We start from the raw sequence: 25,257 nt of genomic DNA, 5'->3' as shown, positions 1-25,257 counted from the left end.
GTTCTCAAACTCACACCAAGAGTTAAAGGGCAACTTCACTTAACTGTCACTCTTCTCTGATTGCTGGTTTTGTTTCCCCCAAATTTCCAAATGCAACCCGAATTACACAGCCAAAGAATGTCAAATTATGCTGTTACACTCCTTAGAAATATTCTTTATAATGTAGTCAGAAAAGATAATTTGGAGGTCAAAGGGAGGAGCAAGGGGATATTATGGCTTTCTAGCAGGGGCAGAGATACAAGGTATTGAAAGGGTTGGGTGTGTGAGTGTAATTAAACGACAATATTTTTTCCTAGAAATGTTAGCTGTTTAGATTATTTAAAATTTGCCAAATTATACAACAGTCAAGAAAAGAAATGGGCAGAAAAGGGCATGACATCAACAGAATCATTGAGCTGACGTCTTTTCCAAAGCCATTTTCCTTTTTAAAAACTTATCTTATTGTAGTGACAATTGCAATTTTTTTTCTATAATTTGTCATGCTTATAATTACACCAAAGTTAGATTTTGCTGGGAAAGATGGTGAAGGTATTTAGGAAAAAAATGTTTTTGTATTTTTCATTTTGTGGTATTTGTTTAAAAAAATAATTTTTGAAAAGTTTTAATATAAATTGTAAAAAAGTACAATCAGCAGGAAAAAAACAATAGATTGATAGAGAAGGGGAGAAAGGAGTTCATTAGGGTTGGTTTGGGTTACCTTACAGTTAATTAGGGGTAAGTAGGTGCAATTTTTAACAATGCATTTTATTTAAAAACATTTTTACTGACATTATGTGCAGATAAAACTTAGTTGATCAGCACATAAAGAAGTAGTATTATATGTTGTAAGAATAATATTGTAGGATATACCAAGTATACTTTGTTTAAAATGGGTATAGAATGTAGCTGGTATGTCCAAGGTACTTGACTAATTAGGATGATTTGTAATAAAAAGAAAAAAAAAAACTCTAAGCACGTAGTGTTTTGTAATATCACTAGAACCTACAAACAGATACGCTTTTTTAATTTGCTCTGCAGAAATTGACTCCCTAATGCATGCTGGGTAGAATTCAAGGCTTCCTTTGTGTTAAACTGCCTTAAATGTTGTTTTTACAGTACAGTGATAGAGCTAGGACTGCGTGCATGATTTATGTGTAATTTGCTAAAGCGGAAGCTTGTTCGCGCAATCCGAAATTGGAAGCCGTTGTGCTATTCAACAACTGAATGAGTTCGCTGCCGGAGCCACGCATCCCCGGCAGTTTTACACTGGCGAGCTTGCATTAAAAGTCACTGTTCCCCTAAAAAAGCATTCTTTCTAATGGCACACATATTACCCTTAGCCCTAAAAAAAATGTTTGCGCTGTTCAAATGTTTAAAACATCTATGTGCGCTAAGAAAAAAGCATATTTTAAAATCACTTATTTCTTTCCTGTTGGGCAAGAGTTAACCGAGTTCAGCTCCTCTACATAGCGCCTATCTAAAGGCGTACGATGCCTGATCGGAGGACCGGCCTCGGGGAAGTTCTTGCGACTTTCCGCGGGTGAAGGCTCGGCTTTGCCATTGGACTAGATTTTCCCACAAAAGTCACAAAGTAAGTTTGTATTTTTTTGTGTATTTGCATGTTTTGCTTCATATGCGCTCATGTATGTATAGACATGAGTGCACATAAAGCCAAACCTGTATGTATGCATTTAGATGTGTGTACATATACATAGAAAAGAGAAATTATAAGAAGAAATAGGCAAAGAGGGCTTTTTTGACCCTATTGCTTCACATTGAAAAGATTGCCTATTTCTTCCTATGATTTCGGATATCATGGGCTTGGCTACAAGCAACATTCATGGAGGACTTTGCTTCCGGTTAAAAGAAGGAATCCACCTTTATGTGCTTCCACTACCAAGCTGAGATGAGTAAGTGAATATATATAGTGGGCCAAGATCTAAAATGCCATTCAAATCTGCAAAAACACCCTGAAGGGATGGAAAAGCAAGAAAATGTTTGGCTGAACGAACGTTCGCTCACTTTCTGTGGAGCACGTCACTTCCTGTATCGTTCAAACGATCGCATCTATCGTGTGTACAATATCTGCGAACGATCGTGTCGTTATCTGTATGTACAGGACCAGTGCCATACGATCGTTCGCAGATATTGTGCAGGATCGTTCGTTGTTCGTTTACCAACGATATTATTGAAAGTGTGTACATAGCTTTAGACTATTCTGACACTAATTATCTTTTTGGGTATCTGTAGGAGTGTCATTTTCCCACTTACCAGCAATATAAAAGGCATTTATCCCCTACCATTATAATATATTGTGATTTGTGGTTAAAGTAGTTATAGCCAGAGTTCCCTCAGACCTGAACAATGTTTCAAGGGTTCCCCAGGGTTAAAAGGTCAAGAAACAATGATGTAGGCCATTAGAGTGCCTGTATCTGGTATATTTGAAGCTGAATGCACAGTGATTGAAGAAACAGTTTGTAATATGTACGACTTGCTTCAAACATTTTGTGTTCCTTGCAGGAAAGCATTTATGCCCAGACCTCATAGAAATGCAACAATTAGTTCCAGTGACTTGTTCACCTAGGAGCAGAGTTCCTAAATCTCAAAGCTGCCCTGTCTACCTGATAAGTAAACAGTTATGTGGATATACAGATCTGTGCCAGGTAAGCAGTTATACATGCTTGTGGATTGTACAGAAAACTGATACACAGAGCCAGATTTGAATATAGCTCATTTGAATAAACCTGAAGGGTTAGGAATAACTGTTGGCACTGCACAGGCTGTGAAACAATAATTCACATGGCCGCACCTGACTGTTCTCCCTGTCTATAAAGCAAACCTGTCATGGGACAAAGGGGGGGTACCATCGTTGACCCCTTTTAGGGAATGCTAGTTTCAAGTGATTTCCAGATATGACCCAATTAATTCCCCCAACCTTCCTTTCCCCCTTTTTGAGCATGCCTCAGCATAACTAAAAATGTAAACCATGACAAAAACAGGTTAGGAGCCCACTTACACTTCCCAGTTCCTGTGCATTGTGTAAATGCACGCTAACATGAAACACACACAAGCTGATCAAAAGTTGAACATGTGCTGTATTTTCTGATTCAGAGCTCCACAATGCCAAATCAACACCAAGGGGCAAAAACACCCAAATTGAGCAGGTGGGCAAAGACCAGTTTGGAATTATGGCTGTGAGATCTCACTTTAGCAGCATCAATATAATATATAAAGATCCGGGGGTTGATTCCCAAGCCCATCATACTCCACTCCCAGCCACTTTTGGGTGCACTAACCCTTTAGGGCCAATTCACTATGGCATTATATGTTTGAACCAACAACACAGAATAAGCGTTGGCGTATAAGTAGATATTTTTATCTTTCATCTCTCTCTAAAACCAGTCTTTATGTATCAGCCTTAAACCCCATACAGATGTCAGATTACTGTTGCTGGAAATATTGTTTTGTGATTGTGTCCAGTGACAGATGAATGAACGAGATCTGTACAAACAATGCTGTGCTCCCCTCCATAGTGGTTATTCCCAATAGGTTGTTCATCAATCTGCCAGGGGTGTTAATGAACGATGTTGGGGGACCAGTGTCCACATATTAGATTTTCATCAGAGAAGAGCATTACTGTTTGTTTAGGGCAACAGTCATTGGACATTTGTACCTAGCTTTTGAGATCCCCAAGCAGCTGAGTCAACAATGCCCACAGGTACACACTGACCTTTAATGTTCTAAGCCTAATAAAGGCTCCCTAATATGAACTCATGACCCCATTACTTTGCAGTAACTGAATGCACACCTCATATATTCTCAGCCCAATCTGGCCTGATAGCAATGGGGAGGGTCACCATACACCCCTGATTGTATGTGGCAGGCATTCATCCCCTGTGCTGTATGGTATATGTAATACAAACAGGGAAGTTGTTAATCTATTTATTCATGGTGTTTATAAATCAAATTATTGGCATTGTGCCCAACCAGGAAATTGTAAGGTGATTATTGTACCTGTCTATACACAGCTGCTGTATCCTCAGTGTATGGACAATGCAAAGATTCAGGTCTTTAAAAACTATATGAAATACACTAACCTTGACATAAGGCTGTGATGGGGTTATCTCTGGACATTGATGCATCATCTGAGTAACGGTACTGCTTGTATGTGTGAGTCTTCTTTGTCTTCACCAGAAAGGACCGAGGCATTTTTCTATAATAACAAATAATATAAATTTGTAAAGCAAAATATAAGGTACACAATGGTCTAATACTACCAACATAATGCTTGTTTTTCAAGCACTTTTGTAGGCATCAGTCAACCCTATTTCCCTATGTTAAAATTTAATATATACTTTCCCTTTTTTTTAATGCAGGAGAACCATTCCTAAACACAATACTACCATTCAAACTTGGCTTGTGAGTTTAAAAGTGATCAAAGATATTCCAAGCTTAGAATGAAGAAGTTGCTTTCCATAGATTCAGGAGATAAACCCCCTCACTATGGTTGTAAGACTCCCCATGGAAACTGGCTTCAGTGGATTAAAGAAAACTCAGGACTTTGTGGACCCCTTTGGCTGTGGCACAATATCTTCCTGGATAGCATAAAAATTTAATTGAAAACACTCCCTTGACATATAGTCAACCTGACCTTCCTGGACCCAGGATGTACAAGGGGCCTCAACTACTCTTGAAGCCAATAGTAAATAGCAACAGTGTGTTGGCTTTGCTAGGACAACAACATACTTATTTTGGAGTTATCCCACGGCTTTATTACTCATCTTCACTTTGTTCACCGCCATGCTTTTAGAGGAAAATTCCTGGTACTTCAAGTATAGCCAACATATGAATCTGGGGCTGCATTAAACCATACCAGAAGTATGGGTTAAACCTGGACAAGCAGCCGCAAGGTGTTTTAACAAGGGGCTTTCACAAGGGGGCTTACACAAATAAGGAGTTTAAACCCTTGACCACTGTATACAAACCCAAACATTCAGCTGGAGATGTGCTTTAAAAGGCCATACATGACAAGGTACATGATCCTCCTCTCTTGGTAAAGAATCATGCACTGGAGGAGCAGAGAATTGAAGCTCTTTTATTTATAGGAGGTACTCAAAATGAGGGTTTACCTTTTCAAATGAAGCCTTTATGTAAGCTCAACACTACACTTACATTACTATTTATTGTGCAATGCCATTTACATAGGTTTCCATGTTATACACAATTCATTTCCCCAGTACATTATTTCCTCTAAACCTTTCCCTTACCTTGGCAGCAATGTATTTTCCTTCTTTACTTTACATGTGTAGCCAAATTCCACCTTTATGACAAATTTAATATTATAAGACAGAACAATATTTACTGTACCTATTATCAGTTTTGTTATCATGTGTTTCTTCTTGTTCTTTTACCCTTCAAAGTAGTCTTTAAATAGTCCATAATGGGAAATGGACAAATATCTCTTGTAGAGTTGGGTAAATGCAAACAGCTTAGCTCATGAAATGCCAAGCTTGTGACTACTCTTCTAGTCGTCACCTCTAGGTATATTGAGTACTGAGTAAACCGTCCCTCCATCTTCTCTACCCCCCTAAGTGTGTCTTTAGTACCGATATTGAGTTCTAAGGGTGTGACGCTAAACATAGCCATTTGACTGGAGTAAATAGCACATGAAATCTGGCCTAGGTGTGCAAGAAGTATGGCTTTACAGAAAATCTTTTAAATACATTTATCATAATTTATACTTTTACTATATGAGTTTTCACAAACAATTACTAGCAACTGCAAAGCTATGATTAGTAAAATAAACACTATAAATCAGGTGCTAACTGAATGAATGAAAACTATTTTGGTGGTTTTCAGGTTCACAAACATTAAAAAGTAAAATTATGGTGTCTCCCTTTCGTCTTGCATTCTTCTAAATGTAGAAAATAAACAAATTCTCACATATCGGGAATTCCAGGTGCAAAAGAGAAACAGTATAACTAATGAGCACAGTACTGTTTAGTTCTTTGGAGAGGGGAGGACAAGTGGGTGGCCCCTCTCTGTGTGGCCCCCTTCTCAAAAAAATAAAGGGGTCATTCCCACTTGGTTGTTTGTTAATCCACTCCAGTGGGTTGCTAAACTACTTTGAGGGACCTCTGTACACATGCTAGATTTTTGCTCAAGACAATCATGATCTTTTGTCTCAGGCCACAGTATTCAACAGTATTCAGACAGTATTCAGAGCTTAAGGTCTCTGAAAAATACTGGTGGGTTCTATCTGAAGAAAAATACAATTTTTATGTGTGGTTTGCCTGTAATTCTGATGTTAATATTTACATTTTATATATCCTGGGTTTAGAAAAACTGCACAGAAGACATAGGGGGTCCTATGAAGGCATTGCTGCATTCCGTAAGCACAGTTGAACCTACATAATTGCTGTCCAAAGCAAGCAGTAAATGATTTCTGACCACTAGCTTCCTACAATCAACTACACAGCAGACAGGTAAAGAAGGAAGCACAAGAAGATCTGCTGCCAATTTTGCACACTACTGACCATTCCCATCAAAAAATTGATCGATCAGAAGCCCCATATCACATGATTCCATAACACAAAATTTTTCCCTTTCGACTGTCTTTCACAGTTTGAAAAGATTGGATAAACTTGATTGTTGCCTTACACAAAATACGACTTCTATCCACAACAAATCATAACCCAAAATAAAAACAATCTGATACGATCAGCCAGCTGCTGACTGCCCTTTAGATTCACTTGTTTGTTCACATCTGTTTGTTGTATGAGATCGTAATTTAAATCAGAAGTGAATATCAGTCTGTGTATTCTAGTCTATAGTTTCCCATCCATAGACTAACACAAGGAGCTTGGTGACAGCTACAGCTAACAGAGTAGACCGAAGAACACTTCTTTTGGTGAGGTTCCCCCATAATCCAATCAACAGGCAGGGGGTGGTTCAGGGACCAAGCTGTATTGATAATGTGCAGAAAAGTAAAGTAAGGTCAATAATCCAGCTATGCTGTCTGCAGGAGTGGCTGGATCACAAGACTGGTTGGACCGAATTTGAAAAATTTTGGTGGCCCCAACGCTTTCATGTCAATACATTTTCACTGTGTACTTAGCTTTTGGCCTGGAGTTTAGAGAAATGTAGTTTTACAGACTAGCTTGTTTGTGCATAGAATCCAGGTGTATGGTAATAACCTTCCCTCATCATTGTCCCTCTGGCAGCTTGTCCGTTCTTTGCTGTGTGTTATCACATAGCTCCTTTCTATAAATCAGTATAATCTGGAAATAGGGCTGAAAAACTGATCTGTTGTTGGCACCAGACTTGATTTTAGCAAGAACTTATTTGTTTGACATTTGCATTTGTCCTGCAAGAATTTAGCATTGTATTATTCATGCACATTACAGCATTGATCTATAGAGCTGGCTGAGGGCCTGCAGACAAACTTCTGCTTGTTTTTCAAACAAATACAAGGGAATGTATGTCTATAAATAAAGCCACAGGGCAGTCAATGGATTGAGGGGTAATGGGAATCTGTCACAGATAACAAAAGTAGATATTTTATTCCCGGTACTGTCATTTTTTTTTGGGGGGGGGGACAAACTGTGTATGGGATGTCACATTAGAGCCCTGTATTTGTGTTCTCATAAATCAAAGGGGTGTCGGAAGGTTAGAGGACCTTGACAATCACTTCTCCCTGGGGCAAGGACTGTCTGCATGCAGCCACCTAACCTTTCTATTGTCTATTTGCTAAAGAAATAGAGGCTGTTCACATAGTAAAGTGATCATCTCCTTGCAAAAGATATTTCACTAAGCCTAATTATTAGATTTCCTTGCATGTGATTAGGTACCAGGGTGGACTGATGAATGACATAGGGGAACTGTTGTACACATAATAGATTTTCACCCAAGGTAAGCATGACTGTTCATCTTGAGCAACAATCATCTAGCATATCTACATAGCTTAGTTGGATAGCGCCTCAAGGATGCCCATGGGCAAAGGACAGAGACCAAAGCCATGGGTGTAATGCTTTTGATAGGTCTGGAGGTTGTCTTTAGTTACTTACAGCAAAATCCCAGGCAAACAGCTAAGTACATGTAGAATATGTATTGATGTATAGAGCTTTACCTGACAAAGGCTTTGTAATTCCCTGCGTTCCTAAAGACATTTTCCATACCACAAGCGGGCAGGGTGACACATGTAGATCTTGACATTCTTGACATGTAACATGCAGAATCAAATTCCTGCCATGTAACAAAAGCAACAAAATAATTTTTTATTAAAAAGAGGCTACCAGTCTGCTGCAGGCAGAAGGGAACATTTCCTCAGTCTCTCCATCTCCAGCGATCATGCTCTAAACTGTATTTAATTTCACTAGGGCAGTTTAGGACAGTTACTTAAGCCCTGCACAGATGTCAGATGACTGTCGCTTGAAATGATCTTTCATGATTGTTTCCAGTGACAGATGAAGAACCAGCACTGTACATACAGTGCAGTTCTAATCTATCTATAAATTTCTTCTTTCACATTCACTTTTAGATCACTTCTCACATACAGACAGACACCACCACCCTTTAATTTGACTCTGTCTTAAGGAAAGAGAGTATAACCAGGAATGTTGACAGCCCAGTCATGTGAAGAACAAAGCCAGGATTCTGCAACACCAAGTCATAATGCTCTTCACTCATTAAGGTTTCCAACTTCCCTATTTTGTTTGCCAGACTTCTAGCATTGGTGAACAGAATCTTTAAACTATTGCTGCATTTACCAGCACTGTTTGCCAAATCCTTGTGTTTTTCAGTACAATTAGTACTAGACACTCCAATGTCTGTGTGAAAATGAATTGATTTTCTTACATAAAACTTTAATACCTATCCAGCTAATATGTTACTGATTTTGTTTGATGCCTGTCTTTACGAAAGAGAGTATACCCAGAAATATTGACAGCCCAGTCATGAGAAGAACATAGCCAGGATCCAATCCAGGATACTGCACAATCCAATGTTTGTCTTTAACATGGGAAGCTCGTTACAATTATCCATAACCCTCCCCCCAACTATCCCCAATCTAGCCTCCACTAGTGTCTAACCCCTAACATTTCTGCCATCCTATTTGACTGTCCCATCCCCTCTGTCCTAGTTTAAATATGCCTCCACCATTTCCCTAAATCTTTCCCCTAGCACAGCAGACCCCCTTTCATTTAGGTGCAAACCATCTCTGGCATACAGGTTGTACCCCAATGAAAAGTCAGCCCAGTGCTCTATGAACCCAAACTCTTCCCTTTTGCACCAGGACATATTCCATGGGTTTAGCTGCCTAAGCTCCTCCTGCCTTTCCTGTGTTGAGCATAGCACAGGCAATATTCCAGAAAACATAGCCTTGGAGGTCCTTTTCTTCAGCTTGAAACCTAGTTCCCTAAACTGATTTTTAAGGATCCTCTATTTTTCATCTATATTGTCATTGGTTCCAACATGGACCAGGAAAGCTGTGTCCCATCCAGCCTTTCCCAGTAGTTTGTCCACTCGGTCCACCACATGCCGAACCCTGGCACCAGGGAGACAGCAAACCATTCGGTTGAAGGGATCCGGGCTACAAACTATTGTATCCGTCCTCCTGATCCCCTACCACTCCTTCTAGTTACATAAACCCAACTCCCTACATGTTCATCCTGACTAACCTCTCCACCCTCCGTATCTAAGCCATTAACTGCCTGCTCAGTGAGCAGGAGACCCTTCTCAAGGTGATCCAGTGATTTCAGTGTTGCAATGCTGTTCTCCAGTTCTTCAATGCGAGATACCAGAAAGGCGACTTGCTCACATTTGTCACAGCGGTATTCACCTAGGAGCTGTTGCTCTATTTGTGCATACATGTGGCAGACTGTGCACTGGACCAAACCTTCCACCTTGAAACCACTCATTTTCCCAGTTACAATTTTTGTTTACAAGGAGTTATAAAAGGTTACTTACAGTTTGTGGTTACTGTAAGGATTTAACTCCTTTTGTTTTCAAACTCCTTTTTTTCCAGTCCACCAATCAGTTAATGTATCTGGGCACCCAATCACATATAAAGTATATTATGTTAATGTAAAGCCACATTGAATATTTTAAAAATCTGCAGTTTTTTTTACACTTATACCAAGATCCATCTACCCAAAATGTGGCTCCTGGAGACTTCATAGAACCCAGACTATTGTAATCTCAGAGAACTTGTTGATAACAGCACAGTTGCAAAGACTTTGAAAAGACTTAAGCTGCGTACACACTGCCAATTTTTGTCGTTGGAAAGGATCTTTCACGATCCTTTCCAACGACAAGGGAGTGCACTATAAATATACACACAATATTTATGTAAATAACTAAAATGCACTCACCTAAACCACATTAGTCCATACATTTATAATATAAATATAAGTGTATGTTGTGTCATTATTATTACTAATATTAAAACTATAGGCACATCATGTTCTAACTATATCATCTTTTGTCAGTCAAAGAAAGGAAAGTTGCTGGGGATTTGTTGAGCTGTGAGCCTTCACAAATTGATCTCCTATATGGGGGACAACTTTTTACTGACCACCAGTAACAGGGGTCATTTGTAAAATGACCCATAATGTTAAAGACACATAGTTAATACTGTCTGCATTTAATATTTTTATCAATTTCAAGAATATTAAGAACAAAATTACTTTGTTGGATGCTGCAATATCTGATCTGAGTGTCAAATACTCCAGGTACATTCTTTATTCTATTTAAATATTCTATACACCACAGGCTGTGAATACAATCACTTTTAAGCCAAGGTTCCCTAGGACCCATAAACTATTCCAAGGGTTCCTTTAAATAAGAATTAAAATAATAAAAGCACTTGATTTAGATATATACCTATTTATTTTACCAATAGAACTACAGCAGGTTTACCATATTCTGAGATTTACTAGTATTACAAATATTATCCAGAAAAGGGCATAAAAGAAATTAAACAATTTGGGTCTTTTTGCAAGTTGTACAAAGAAAATCAGAAAACACTGCTCTTACAATTACTCTAATTAACAATAATAAGAACATTTAAATTGGTGCTTCATATTACAGATAGAACCTGTATAATATATATTTCTATATATATATATATATATATATATATATATTCATTTATTTTTCAATGATAAATTACAGTATGTAAAATTACAGTATGAAATTTGGTGGAAAAGGGAGAATAAACAGTAAAAATAAAAAAAGTAAAATAGTACAAAAAGTAATAGAAGTGAAAAAAGACACATCTCAATATCTTAGAGCTATATGAATAAAAAAAAAGTCTGTGTTATGTACAAATATATATATATATATATATATATATATATATAATGATTTAAAAACAAAAAATAAATATTAGATGCATTTTAGATAAATTACTAAACAGTAATTAATAATATACAGTACCTGATTGAAAGATAATTACAGGAACATGGACTCTACTTGCTAGTGGTACATACAAACTGATGTGACAAAACTGTCCTTGCACCCTTCTATCTGGCTTGTGCTTCTCACCCCGCCCTGAGTTTTCAATCTGATTACTTGTGTCAAAATCTGGTGGCGTCACAGCCAATGGGGAAGCTCTGAGCAATGACAATATTTGCTTATCAAAACTTCAGCAGACTCAAGGGTTGAACACAACCTCTCCTTAGCATGTATGATAAACAGTCCCAAAAAACTTTTTCTGAATTCTGTTTTTGCAGTTTGAGCTTATCAAAGGCAGGCAGATGTCTGCTGTTTTTCATGCAAAATGGTGATTTTTTTTGTCAAGAGACATAATCTAAAAAAACAAATATTAAATACTAGCAGAGGATCACTTTTCAGATTATTTTATTATTTGCATGCAATATATACTGTATTTTAGGACTAATATATACTATAATTTAATTGTAAAGGTTACTCTTTTTGCTTTTTATCTGTAATGTGTCTATATAAGGTATACATAGCACAGGTAAAGCCAGGACAACAATACCTACGAACTGCTATAACACAAGGAATATTAGAACAAATTACATTCACTCGCACATTGATAAACCATTCACTACTTTTTATTTATGACAGATTCATTGGGATTTTTGAAATACCCCACACCAGTTTTATTTTGTGTGAAACAATGTTAAGCATTAAAAATAAAAAAGTTACAGTAGGTGGATTTAAATGGTTTCTGTGCATTAGTATTTTGTGTGAATAAAACAATTTAGTTTGAAACTTTAATCCTTGACATGCATGGTGATCGAAATCATTTATTACACTCAATGCATTTTGAATACATCTAGGACCAGTAATAGCTTAGAAGCAAACAAGTCCAAAGCTAGAGGTCATTGTGTAGTATCGATTAGATTTCAATCTTGATTCAAAGCAGAGCTATTCTGCCCTTGGACCTTTGCTTATGATTATCTAATGACAGGCTAATTCATTGGCACACCTGTAACTGTCTTTTAAGCTGGGTTCAGACCTACCTCGAGATCAAGCAATCCCATGTGGCCCCAGGCAGCTGGCCCCCATTTATTCTTTAAAGCGTACCTAAACTCAGAATTTTTACTTTACGTAAAAACGTAGACAACCCTTTTATTTAAAGTAAAATAACTCTCAAAAAGTGTGCAGCACCGCCCCTTTAATGGGAGTGCAAAGCCTTCTGGGATAACTACGTCATGCATCCCGGCAAGCTCGGGATCTAGGGCATGAGCAGAAGAAGACCTTCTATCAATAGAAAAAAAAAAATTGCCGATTAGTGAGAATGGCAATGTTTTCCCAATCTACGTTACCCAATCTTGAGTATGCGCAGTGCGAGATCAGGTGACCCAGGAAAAAGAACCCATAACTAGAGAATAGAAGATGTTGGTGCCTGGCGCTGCACTGGGCCGAAGACGGATACCAGGACAAGGCAGGACCTGGTGGAAGAAACCTCCCAACAGAATGACTGGTTTGCAGGATTAAAGGTAAGTTTGTTTTTTTTTGTTTTGGGTTTACTTCCGCTTTAAGTTTTGACAACTCTCGCTGGGAGCATTCTGTTATGGGCAGGAGGGAGGGCAGAAGCAGAGTCACTGGGTGATCTTACTTAAAGAGTTCTGGAGTAGTCACTGGAGAGATTGCACAGGCTGGAGTCGATCTGCCATATCTGATGCCTGCGATGGTGAGGATAGCGTAACTTGTTTCTCCAGCTCAGTTGAATTATGAAGGCTATGTTTAGACTGGCCATGAAGCTGTGGTGCATATACTGTTTCCACAAAGGGGCTAACAATTTAATGCCCCTATATTAGTCATACTGTATGTCTTTTATACCAGCAGTCGCCAACTGGTGGTCCGCAGCTGTGGCCAGTGAGATGATGATCCTCGCCCTCCTAATGTCTATCATATGTCTATGATAGAAAGTATAATTGATGTCCTAAGAAGGGGTGTACAGATTACAAAATAAAAACCACACCATAGCAGTTGGCATGGGGCTCCAAGAAAAGGAAAAAGGGGGTGATAGACACCTAGGACACCAATAATAAAAAAATGTAATAATATACGTAGCTGTTGGGCAAAGGTGAAGCTATGTACATATATTAGATCATTGTCACTGGCATTGATTTGTAGATGTAGAAGGAACGATTGAAAACAGAGCTGTGAGTTCTATGGAGAGGGAAGGACAGGCAGGAGGTGTCTTGCTGCGTCCTCCCAAAAAGGAAACAGCAGCAGTCATTAGCTGGCAGTTGTTCAGCAATCCAGCAGGATAGTTTACAAAGTGACATTTGAAGACAGCTGTAAAGATGCTAGATTTATGTCCTAAATGATCACAAATATTGCAGGTGACGCAAATTTAGCACCTGTACCCAGCATAACATCAATAAAGAATGATCTGTCAATCAGAGGATCAAAATAGGTGGTTTCAGCACTGATTTACTCTTATCTTCATCTGAGCACCTTTGTACATACCTTAACAATTCACACATTCTTTGCATCATTTGCAGGAAATTGCAGGAATAGACACCATCATTTCACATGTGAATCCGTGCAGCTCTGAGCTGACAATCTGAATACTGATAAGTAGCTCATCAGAGATAAGACTTGTCATGGGGTAATTTTCAGATAGCATGCTGGAAATTTCGCAGTTAAAGTCACAATAATGAGAATCCTCCCAGCCACACACCCTGATTGCTAGATAATGTTATGTTATCAGAATATCAGGACAAGACTACATAAACAGCAATGGGGGAAAATCTTAGGACAGGAAGTCTGGTCATTTATGCACCATTATATCTGTAAGCAATAACGCAGCTCTCAACTTCTGCTCCTGAAAAGTTGCATGAACCCCAATTTCTGTCACCAACACCTTCACTGACAAAGAAGACAGATTAAGGAGTAGCAGACCCAAACTTGACTGCAGGAGTTGAATTCCCAATCTATATTAATTATAATACTCAGGGTTCATTGCTGTCCCACAGAGGTCTAGGTGCTGGCACTTCACCTATGTACAGATATACATTTATGGAAGGCACATTTTAAATGTAATTATTATGCCTACTACCAACATGCTGGAGAATATTTTGGAGCGTACCTAAACTCAGAAATTTCACTTTACATAAAAGGGTAGACAACCCTTTTATGTTAAGTAAAAATTCTGTTGTTTTTTTTTTTTAAGTGCAACACCCTTTTTTTTTTTCAAAAAAAAGGGTGCAACACGGCCCATTAATGAATGGGAGAGCAAAGCCTCCTGGGATACCTACATCACGCATCCCGGGAGGCTCTTTCTCAAAGCAAGTGCGAAGGATAAGGGCTTCTACTACTGCATGTTCAAATTTTGCTGGCTGTTATTTTGATCCACTTACATGCTTTCAGAGTAATTTAAAGATAAGAAGACTTTATAAAAAAATAATAAGAGCTGCAGTGTATTTATATTATGTTTATAAGGATAAAACCCCTTCCATGAGCTTCAGTATTTGACAGCTGCGCCCTCTGGTGCTATAAATGTCTGCCTGCCCTGCAATACTGGAAAAAAACTATATATACTGTGTGTGTATGTATATATATATATATATTAGTACAGATTAGGAAGAAAGAATATACACAGCATTACCTTCAGCCATGTTTTCATTGTATTAAAAAGACATTTAGTATTTTTTAAAATTCAAAGTTTGTAAATAAGGTGTCACACCTCATAGCTGGACATCCCACCTGTTTTGTGAATTCAATATTCAGGGAATCAATAATCAGTTAAACCATTATATGCATTTATATGCCTAGGGCAACTGGTGGCGCTGAAAATTGGTAGGCATATCTCACTTCTGGGATTTAGGATAGATATATAACAAGTTAACATATGATACCACTTTCCAGTAACTACACACATCTGGATTATCGGTTTTGTTTCAAGCTGAGCTTCCAGATGCAGATTGGATCATCAAGAAGCTTAAACTGTGATATTGTTTCAGGGCTCTATAATATAACATTGTAAACCTTCTGCACTCTTCCACAGAGAATTTGAGATCTTTGCACAGCGAGGCTGCTTTGCATGAAACGAATAGTGAATTATCAGCTTGCAGGATACTTTGCATAAAACAAGACGTTTCCAGTTCCAGCCTGGCTACAAAACTCCTATTGTTAGTAATAGGTGTGGGGAATGTAAAGTATATGTGTAAAAAAAAATTTGCGTTATGTCTCTTAATGGTATACCCTGCGAGTACAGAAAAATTAGAGAAAAAAAAAGATGTTGGCGCATAGTACTGGAACATGGACAGCTTAGTTGACTGGCTTTAGTTCCACTTTAAATATACACAGCTCTTTAAACCTGACTAAACCAAAAAATGAACAAGCAAAATCTTAAAAACAATTAGATGGATAGGTGAATGCAAACAGTGTATAGAAGCACAGTGCTAGAGGGGCTATATGCTGTGTGGGCAAAATATGTTTTCAATCAGCCTTACAGCTATTTTTCCTATATCTCTGAATTTAGCAAGTGGAAAGGTCAATCTGATGTGACCAGGTAACCCTCATAGTAAGAAGAACAAAAAGAAGACTACATTTTCTGCAATACAGTGGAAGCTACATGAGGAGGTGGGACGTATAGACAAAGGAAGTAGGTAGTGATCAATTGTAAGACAAGCACAGTCTCTGGCATTTGAAAGAACTGCCTGTGCTGACCCAATGATCAATCAATATCTTCCTTTTATTCTCAAAACCTTCCTTCCACAAACTTTCAACTGCATTGGAACCTGTGAAATATTTTTCAGGTTTCCTGGAACCCCTTCCAAAACCAATATGTTGAGAATCAATGGGAAAAAAACATTCCTTATGTTGGTGGTCACTGGGAAGAATACTCACCTTGCAGTAGTGATCAGAATGCTACTCTTGCAAATAGAAAAAATGATCATCAGTGTCATGGTAGTAGCTGTGCCTAGAGGCATTTGATCTGGAATACTGCAGGATAGGAGGTCAATCAGCCACAGCTAAAGGAACCCATAAACTCCTCTGGAGGAACCCAAGAGCTCCACAGAACCCTGGTTGAGAAAGGCTGCTCTAAACGGGATCATCCAGGTTCTCCCATGATAGTCTATCATCTCCATTCTTGAAGAGCTTTAATAAACCAGACCTGTCAGCCTATTGACAAGAAAACGGATAAACAGGATGGCATATGAGCAGATAAAGTGCCCCTTTATGTCAACCATAATAGGTCTTGGTCAGTACAAGTAAGCACTGAATTATGAGAGGCAGGGGCGGTGTCAGGTGTTTAATGGATTATACTTGAGGCACCTGCGGACCTATGGGGGTAGGGGTTTTTAAGATAAAAACAGAACCTTTTCACTAAACTTTATTATTGTTTAGGCAAGCTGACTGCCCCCTTTAGGAACTACAGTACATATCACAGCTTCCAAGACAAAGGCAGTTTGGAGGTGTGATGCTCTGACCTCACTATAACCCTTTTATTTACTATAGTCCCTCCACTAGAGCTTTGAAATGTCATAATCATATTCATTAGCATGGCTTCATACATAAAGCTTATCAGTATTCTCAGCAAGTGTTCTGTATACAAAGTCATGTGAATACACTTGTGGGTTCCTCAGTTCCTGATAATGTTTACGTTGGCTTTGGTGTCTATAAAGTTTACCATGTCACATTTGCTCCATATTTGCTTTGTTACAGCTTATTGTGGACAGTTTTTGCTTTCTCAGGCTATAAGCTGCATTGTTCTACAAATGTAGTGATTGAATTTCATTTTGATTGCTGCCAGCAAACAAACTCTGGTAAAAGTTACAGTGTTTGTGATTTCTGTCGAGTAATTATTATTATTACACAGTATTTATATAGCTCTGACATATGACGCAGCACTGTACAAAGTCCATAGTCATGTCACTAGCTGTCCCTCAATGGGGCTCACGATCTAATATCCCTACCACAGTCATATGTCATTAATACAGTCTAAGGTCAAATTTTGGGGGAAGCAAATCATCCTTAACCTAACTGCATGTTTTTTGGAAAGCCATGCAAACACAAGGAGAACCTGCAAACTCCATGCAGATTGCGTCCCGGCCGAGATTCAAACCTGGGACCTACCGCTGCAAAGGCCACCAGTAATGAAGATCCATGCTTCCCAAAAGTTTTTGAAATTGGCAAATTTCGGTACACCTATTCTTGATTTACTACTTAGGTTTGAAATATATTTTGGGGAGGTTCAGACAAGATTCGGCCAGGATAAAGTAGCTGGTTAACCCTATGGTCCGCCCCATTCTGTGGATATTTATCTCTAACATCCTCCTCTTTACCTACTCACCAGAACCAAGTATTTTACAGCTATACTGTGTGTGCAACCATTCCAACTTTAAGTGTCTGTGCCAGGGTCAGATCTAGAACTCCAAGGATGACTTTCAGCGATTGATATTAATAAACATTGATCTTGTCATCAAGAATTAGGCATCATATCTATGTTTTCTTGGTAGTTCCCCTATCATTGTCATTTGGCTCCAAATTTTTTGTTGGTGTGAGTTAAGTAGTGTCTACCCCTAGGTAGCTGGGTATGGCTGCTTTTTTGACACCATAATAATACTGACTCAGATTAACCCAGCCCTTGTTCTTCTGTAGTTATATTAAAGCTTTGTTTACTTAACTATGGACCCCTGGCACCATGCCCATACTGTCACCCATCACACCTGTTCCAATATGTTTAACTCTCTGCTTTATTTGCTGTCATGCTCAGCTGCCTCTATACATATATTTTAATTCCAGACTGATTAAAGGGGTGTGGATAGGTAAGTTATCCCTGGGAACAATATTCTATCCAGAATTTTGTCACACATGATGCCATTGATTTTATTATGGCAACACTGATAGGTTATTATTAGCTATATGGGCACTATACCTGCATTTTATAAATCATCTCCAGGTACCAACAGGAAGTACTGCAAATGATATTCAGCAAACACTGCAAATTTGATGTAATGAGAACATCTATTTAGTTCATCCTGATTCTAAGTCTCAGTAATCCTCTGCAGACAGATTCCACAAAACTCCTCACATGGGGCGCTTGTGCTGTGTAAGCCCCACTTTCTCATCAAGTACCTGCACTAATACTTTCCTACACCAGGCTTCCCATATGTGACTGTGTTAGTGAACACATCTCCTGCATTAGAAAATAGATAAAAGGAGTAGAAAAAAATGCATAAACCATGAACATATTATAATACATATTTAAATTACATTCAGTTAAACCATGTAAAGCTGTTCAAACCATGTAAATCTGCTGTCTGTGGCTACTCCTTCAGTAGCCAGAGACAGCAGATCCTGCTGTATGTATTTCAGCATTTATTTTTCTTTTCGGAATTCTAACTTCAGGTTTACCAACTTTTATTGGAGCCTACCAGAATAGATCTCCTTTGACACAGTTTTACAATACCACCCTACTGGGTCCCATACTTCCCTTCTCTCATATAATCTATTGCAATTCAAGTACAATTTTCAACCTCAATGGCTTCATCTACCCTCACCTGAACTACATAGCTGAATTAATCAGATTTCCTTATTACACTCAACTACCTAATTACATATTCTAGTCTCCCCTGACTAGGGTACGGAGTACTAACCTACACTTTACTCGAATAATTGAGATAATATTGAGATAAAACTTTGCAACCTCACCCTTTTTGACAACTTACCATTTCCCCTTTCTGATCACAACCTTATTACCTTCAACCTATCGACTTCTTGCCCCCCTTTGGCACATCCCAGACCTAGTCAGTGGCAGAGAGATATCCGTAACCTTGACCACAACCTTTTCTCAATTTGTCTTACGTCCCTAACCCCCACCCTCTCTAAATCACATCTCCGGATAAAGCTGGCACTTGTTTCAACTACTCTCTTTTTCTGGATCGGGATAAAGTTTCTCCGGCCACCTTCCGCTATCCCTGTCCTGCTAACCCCCAACCTCATCAGAGCTAAGTTTCAAGGCAACTTTTTCCTCCTCCTGCTCCTTGATCGTTCCTCTGCTTTTGACACTCTTGATCACCCCCTTCTAATACAAATCATGCGCTCCATTGGTATCAGTGACACTGCTCTCTCTTGGTTTGCTTCCTATCTGTCTGACTGCTCCTTTCAAGTTTCTTTCAAAGGTAATTCCTCCTCCCATACTCTCCTCCCTGTTGGTGTTCCCCAAGGGTCAGTCCTTGGACCGGTTCACTTTTCTATGTACATCTCCTCTCTCGGTAGTCTTATATCCTCCTTTGGCTTACAGTACCATCTGTATGCTGATGACACTCAAATCTATCTGTCCACCTCTGTCTTGTCTCTCTCAGTCCTGCCTGTCAACAATATCATTATGGATGTCTGACAAATTGCTGAAACTCAACCTGGATAAAACAGAACCCATCATCTTGTCCCCTTCAAATCCAAATCTCCCCCTCACATATTCATAACGGTTAACAACACTGTCATTCGTCCCTCCCCTCAGGCACATTGTCTTGGTGTCACCTTTGAATCTGCCCTCTCATTTACCCCCCATATTCAGAACATTTCCAGGTCCTGTCACTTTCACCTACGCAACATCTCCAAAATGCGCCCCTACCTGTCCCCAGACAACCACCAAATTACTTGTACATGCTCTTATCATCTCTCGTCTGGACCACTGTAACATCCCCCTCTCTGGTATTCCACTTACCTGACTCTCTCCTCTACAATCTATTATGAATGCTGCAGCCATACTCATCCATCCTTCCCACCCCTCCTCTTCTGCTGCATCTCTTTGTAGTTCTCTTCATTGCCTTCTATTTCACCTTAGAATCAAATTCAAGATCCTGTGTTTTGCCTTCAAATCCCTTCACAGTTCTAGTCCCACTTACCTTTCTGACCTGGTAAAAAAATACTCCCCCAGCTGCTCCCTCTGCTCCTCCAATGACCTACTACTGACTTCCTCACTCATAACCTAATCACACGCACAGCTTCAAGACTTTTCCAGAGCTGCCCCAACTCCTTGGAATGGTTTTCCTCATCCTTTTCGGCTTGCTCCTACTTTCTGCTCATTTAAAAGAGCACTCAAAACCCATTTTTTTCAAATTTGCCCACCCATCTTCTTCTGTCTTTTGTTTCAATCAGCTTTATTGAATTTTCAGAAAAAAAAAGGAACAGATATACATAACAAAAAAAAAAAAAAACAAACATGCGACACATACATCATATTTAAACATAACAGTGTAGGCTTGGTATTAACAAAAATATAAAACCAGAAAGCTGCATATACCCAGAAAAATATAACAAAAAGCATAGTAGCTCTAAAGGGTCAGTATAGCACATATTAAACCTGTACAAAACAAAAAGCTACATATCTGCTAGCGGAAACATATGGCACAGGGTACAAACCAATATTCTTAGACAACAAATAAAATAAAAACAAAAACAAACACATATACCAAAACAGCCCAGGGGGGAGAGGGGGGGATGGGAGGGGGATGGGGAATGTCACTCGATACAAGAATAAAAGAGGTGGATAATAACCCTCAATACCGGGGTAGTGTTCCATCTTGTAAGCCTGGACACTAATAAAATATGTATGGAATCGGGGAGATTCTTTAAACCAATCCCAGGTGGACCAGGTAATTTTAAATTGTTCCAGTCTATCGTCATCCTCCGCAACCAACATCTCCATATGACGGATTTTTTCAAGTTTAGAGACCCAATTGGCTATAGAAGGGGCAGCAGATTGCTTCCATAATCTCGGAATAGTGGCCCTTGCTGCCATAAGAAAATGACGTAGAACCCCGCCTTTGATTGTTTTGACTGAACCCGGAACCATTGATAAAAGAGCTATTTTAGGAGTATTGGTTATGGTGGACCCAGTGCTGTCATTAAATATCTGAATAATCGTGTCCCAAAAGCGAGATATATGTGGACACTCCCACCATATATGAAGCATTGTCCCCGTTTGTAAGTGGCATCGCCAGCAATGATCAGATTGTGTGGGGGAGATTCTATGTGGGTCCACAGGGCAATAATACCACCTGGATAGAATTTTGTAATTAACCTCTTGAGCTTTACAGGTTAAGGCCAACTTATGCGTTAGGATAAATGATTTTTCCCTGTCATCCGCAGTTATGAGTCCAGTCATTTCCCTCTCCCAATATCTAGTGTATATAGGTGCAGAGGGCTCAGAATTCTGAGCACTTAGCTCGTGCAACCTGGACACAACATGAGAGGGGAGGTCAGGCGAGCTAACCAACTGCTCAAATACCGTCAAACTTCTATATAGGGAGGATAAATCAGTAAATGAAGCTACAAATGATGTCAGTTGCCTGTATGAAAGCCAAGATAGCAACTTGCTTCTGTTTGGAAGATCCAGGGAGGCCAGTGGGGGAACCCGTCCATTATGCAATATACTCCTAAGATGACGACTGTCCGAGGCGGACCAAGATAGAAATGTGGAGGTTTGCATTGCCGGGGGGAACGCTGGATTATCAAATAGCGGTGCCATGGGTCCTGGATTCGAAGTTTACTGTACATTGAGGAAAAATTAAGTGAAAACAGTTTGGAGGGATCCGATGGAACCATTATACCCAAATACTTAATGGCATCAGTACAAATCCAGAAAGGCACATTAGCACACATAACTGACATTTGATTAGAGTCCAAGGTAACATTAAGAATTTCAGATTTGGAATAATTGACCTTGAAATTACTATGTATACCAAATTCATCAAGTTCCCTCAGGATGGAAGGTATCGTGATATGAGGGGATGTTATATACATCAGGAGGTCATCCGCGTATAAGGAGATTTTATATTGTGTATCACCCACCTGGATCCTTTTTACATCTGGATTGTGGCGCAAAGCCACAGCCAAATGTTCCATAATTAAGGCATAGAGTAAAGGGGAGAGAGGACACCCCTGCCTCGTGCCATTCTTGATTTGAAAAGAATCGGAGAGAGTGCTGTTAACCCGCACCCGAGCTCTGGGTGAAGAGTACAATGCTGCAAGTCTAGAAACCATGCAGGGGCCCAGGCCCACCCGACGTAAGGCCGAATAAATAAACTGCCAACTAACCTTGTCAAAGGCTTTTTCAGGGTCTATTGGCCCTGGCTTCCCTTCCATAAATAAACCCTGTTTGATCCTTATGGATCAACGAGGGCATATGTGGGGACAACCTATTGGCAATCAGGTTAGAAAAATTTTTTGCATTCACAATAATCAATGAGATAGGTCTATAATTAGAGCAAACCGTATGGTTTGGGAAGAACCGTAATATGTGCCAGGCTTGGGAAGAACCGTAATATTTGCTTCTAAACTTTGTGATGGAAACGGCGTATCAACAGATATGGAAGAGAACACTTTAGTCATGAAAGGGACAAGATTAAGGGTGTGGAGCTTAAAAAACTGTGGAGTGAATCCATCTGGACCAGGGCTTTTTCCGGTCGGGGTGGCCTGCAAGGCAGCAGACACCTCCTCCATAAACGGGGATTCCAATTGTGAGATCACCTCAGAATCTAATGTTGGAAGGGCTGTTTTAGTTAAATATTCCTGTAGGGAGGAAGGAGTAGCTTGAGCAGGGCAGATTTGATAAAGCTCCGCATAATATTTATGAAAAGTTTGCAGAATCTCTTTGGGGATAGATGTCAACCTGCCATCAGGGGTCTGTATGGATGAAATATATGTGGTGGATGTGTGCGGGTGAAGACCCCGCACCAGCAGTCTGCCACATTTATCCCCATATTGGTAGATCAATTTACGAAAACGATCCCTGTGGCATTGGTGTGCCAAATCATACAGTTTTAAAAGATGGGTTCTAGCAGGGGCCATGTTTTGTTTATGCAGGCGTTCCAAGGAGCGGATTTTATCGGATGTACATGCTATATCCTGTGATCTGATCTTATTAAGCCTAGTGCCTTGTTGTATTAGGACCCCTCGAACAACCGCTTTCATAGCCTCCCACTGCATAGGGAGGGGAGTGGGGTTTGAGGCATGATCCCCAATAAAATTGGTGATCGCATCGAGAACCGCTTTTGCACAGAGAGAGTCTTTAAACAGAGAGTCATTGCATCTCCATGTCCATTCTCTAGGGCCCATATGGTGAATCTGAAGTGAGAGGGACACTGAAGGGTGGTCGGACCAAGGGCAGGACTCTATAGAAGCAATAGGACACCAATCAAGTAAAGAATGGCTCGCCAGGATATAGTCTATGCGGGAATACATGTTGTGCGGGTGGGAGAAAAAGGTATCGTCTTTGGTAGTGGGGTGCAGAATGCGCCACAAATCCATTACTCTAAGATCATGCAATTTAGAACGAAGGGAGTTTATTTTGGAATACAAGATCGGAGTTTTGCCTGATGAAGTGTCAATGCGGGGGTCCAATACACAATTAAGGTCCCTATCCACAATAATAGATCCTTCGGCAAACCCTTTCAGAATCTCCAAATATTGAGATAGGGCAGTTGTGGGTTGTTGATTGGGGGCATAAAAGGAGGCCAATGTAAATTTCTTATCCAAGAGAGAAATTTTTAGGAACAAATAGCTGCCCTGAGAATCAGAGCGGGAATCTAGTATCTGTACTGGTAATGATTTATGAAAAGCTATAGAAACTCCCCTAGTTCTAGATTCAGGATTGGAGCTATGGTACCACAAGGGATAATAGCGATTGCGGAGAGAGGGAATTCTAGTGGATTGAAAACGGGTCTCCTGCAGCATATAACAATTGAGAGTGATTGTTCGGGCTATTTAGACCCTGCGCATTAAGGGTATGGATTTTCAAAACATGTGCTTGAGTATGTACCGAGGACATTAGGGGGAAGGGGCACCAGATGGGCGAGGCGGGCTTAAACCTTGACCGTGGGGTGAAAAAACTAGAGCGGGACCTCAAAGGTCCCAAATCACTGCCCAAGAGGACAGCAGGCCTATGTGGGGAAGTGTCTGCGCGCGGCAGGGGAGGCAAACAAACATGTGATTCCCGCCTGGGGGAACCCGCAAAACCATAAATAATATATATATAATATATAAAGAACAAACTCTTAGCATTCACCCAATATACTAAACAATTATTTAATCACTGTAGCTAAATCACATGGCATAACATAGAGGACATATACACATAATGAGCAATTCGCCAAACTCCTACCAGGGTAGGCTAAGGAATTCAGGAAAAAGAATCCCAGATATCAAGATAGGCCTGACCGAGCAGGAAGAACACCATAGCTCGGACGCCCACTAGTAGCCCTTATTCATATCAACCAAAAATCTAGAAGACATTCAGGATTACTAAAAGAGAAAAAAGGAAAAATGAACATAGCTACCGGTATATGAAAAGTCCCGAAGTGAATAAGATACTTCATACGCAGGAAAGTAAAGTCTCCTATTGAGGTTGGGCAGTCCGATCGACTAAACGGCTGAGAGCTGTGTGAGTCAGATTCGAGGATAGTCCAATGGCACTTGATGGCCTAGAGAGTACATAGGTAGAGAAGATGGTAGATAAAGTTCCAACAACATTGCTTGAGGAGGGTGGAAAAAAAAATTCCTGAATCGTAACCAGAACAGGCTAGGTGGTTGTAGAAGGAGGAGGGGAAAGATGACCCGGAGGAGCGCTGGGGGGTCTATCAGGCGGACATCGGAGAGGAGCTTGCATTTCTGCTGGTTTGCTGATGAGGAGTGACGTCGCTGAGGGCCATTCAGGTAGTATGATGTCAGGAAGGTGCAGATCCCGTACAATGCGAAGTAAGTCGGATGGCTCACGGAGAATAAGGGTTCTGATAATGAGATGAAAAGGATATCCCCATCTGTATGGATGTTCCGTTCGCAAAGAAC

General features: G+C 39.8%; 1 protein-coding gene across 2 annotated transcripts in view; it reads right to left on the bottom strand.

The window, feature by feature from the left end:
* Positions 1–11,557, bottom strand: part of GFI1B (growth factor independent 1B transcriptional repressor) — a 29,701-nt gene extending 18,144 nt beyond the window's left edge. For both annotated transcript variants that reach the window (XM_072429592.1, XM_072429591.1), the window contains exons 1-2: positions 11,416–11,557; positions 4,077–4,192 (exon numbers count right to left, since the gene is read on the bottom strand). In XM_072429592.1, the coding sequence (XP_072285693.1) occupies positions 4,077–4,188 (112 nt within the window). In that variant the 5' untranslated portion in view covers positions 4,189–4,192; positions 11,416–11,557. The remainder of the gene's footprint in view (positions 1–4,076; positions 4,193–11,415) is intronic.
* Positions 11,558–25,257: the final 13,700 nt, after the last annotated feature.

This window comes from Pyxicephalus adspersus, chromosome Z (assembly GCF_032062135.1).
Source record: "Pyxicephalus adspersus chromosome Z, UCB_Pads_2.0, whole genome shotgun sequence".
NCBI lineage: Eukaryota > Metazoa > Chordata > Amphibia > Anura > Pyxicephalidae > Pyxicephalus > Pyxicephalus adspersus.
This window is presented reverse-complemented; position numbering and strand designations above follow the sequence as displayed.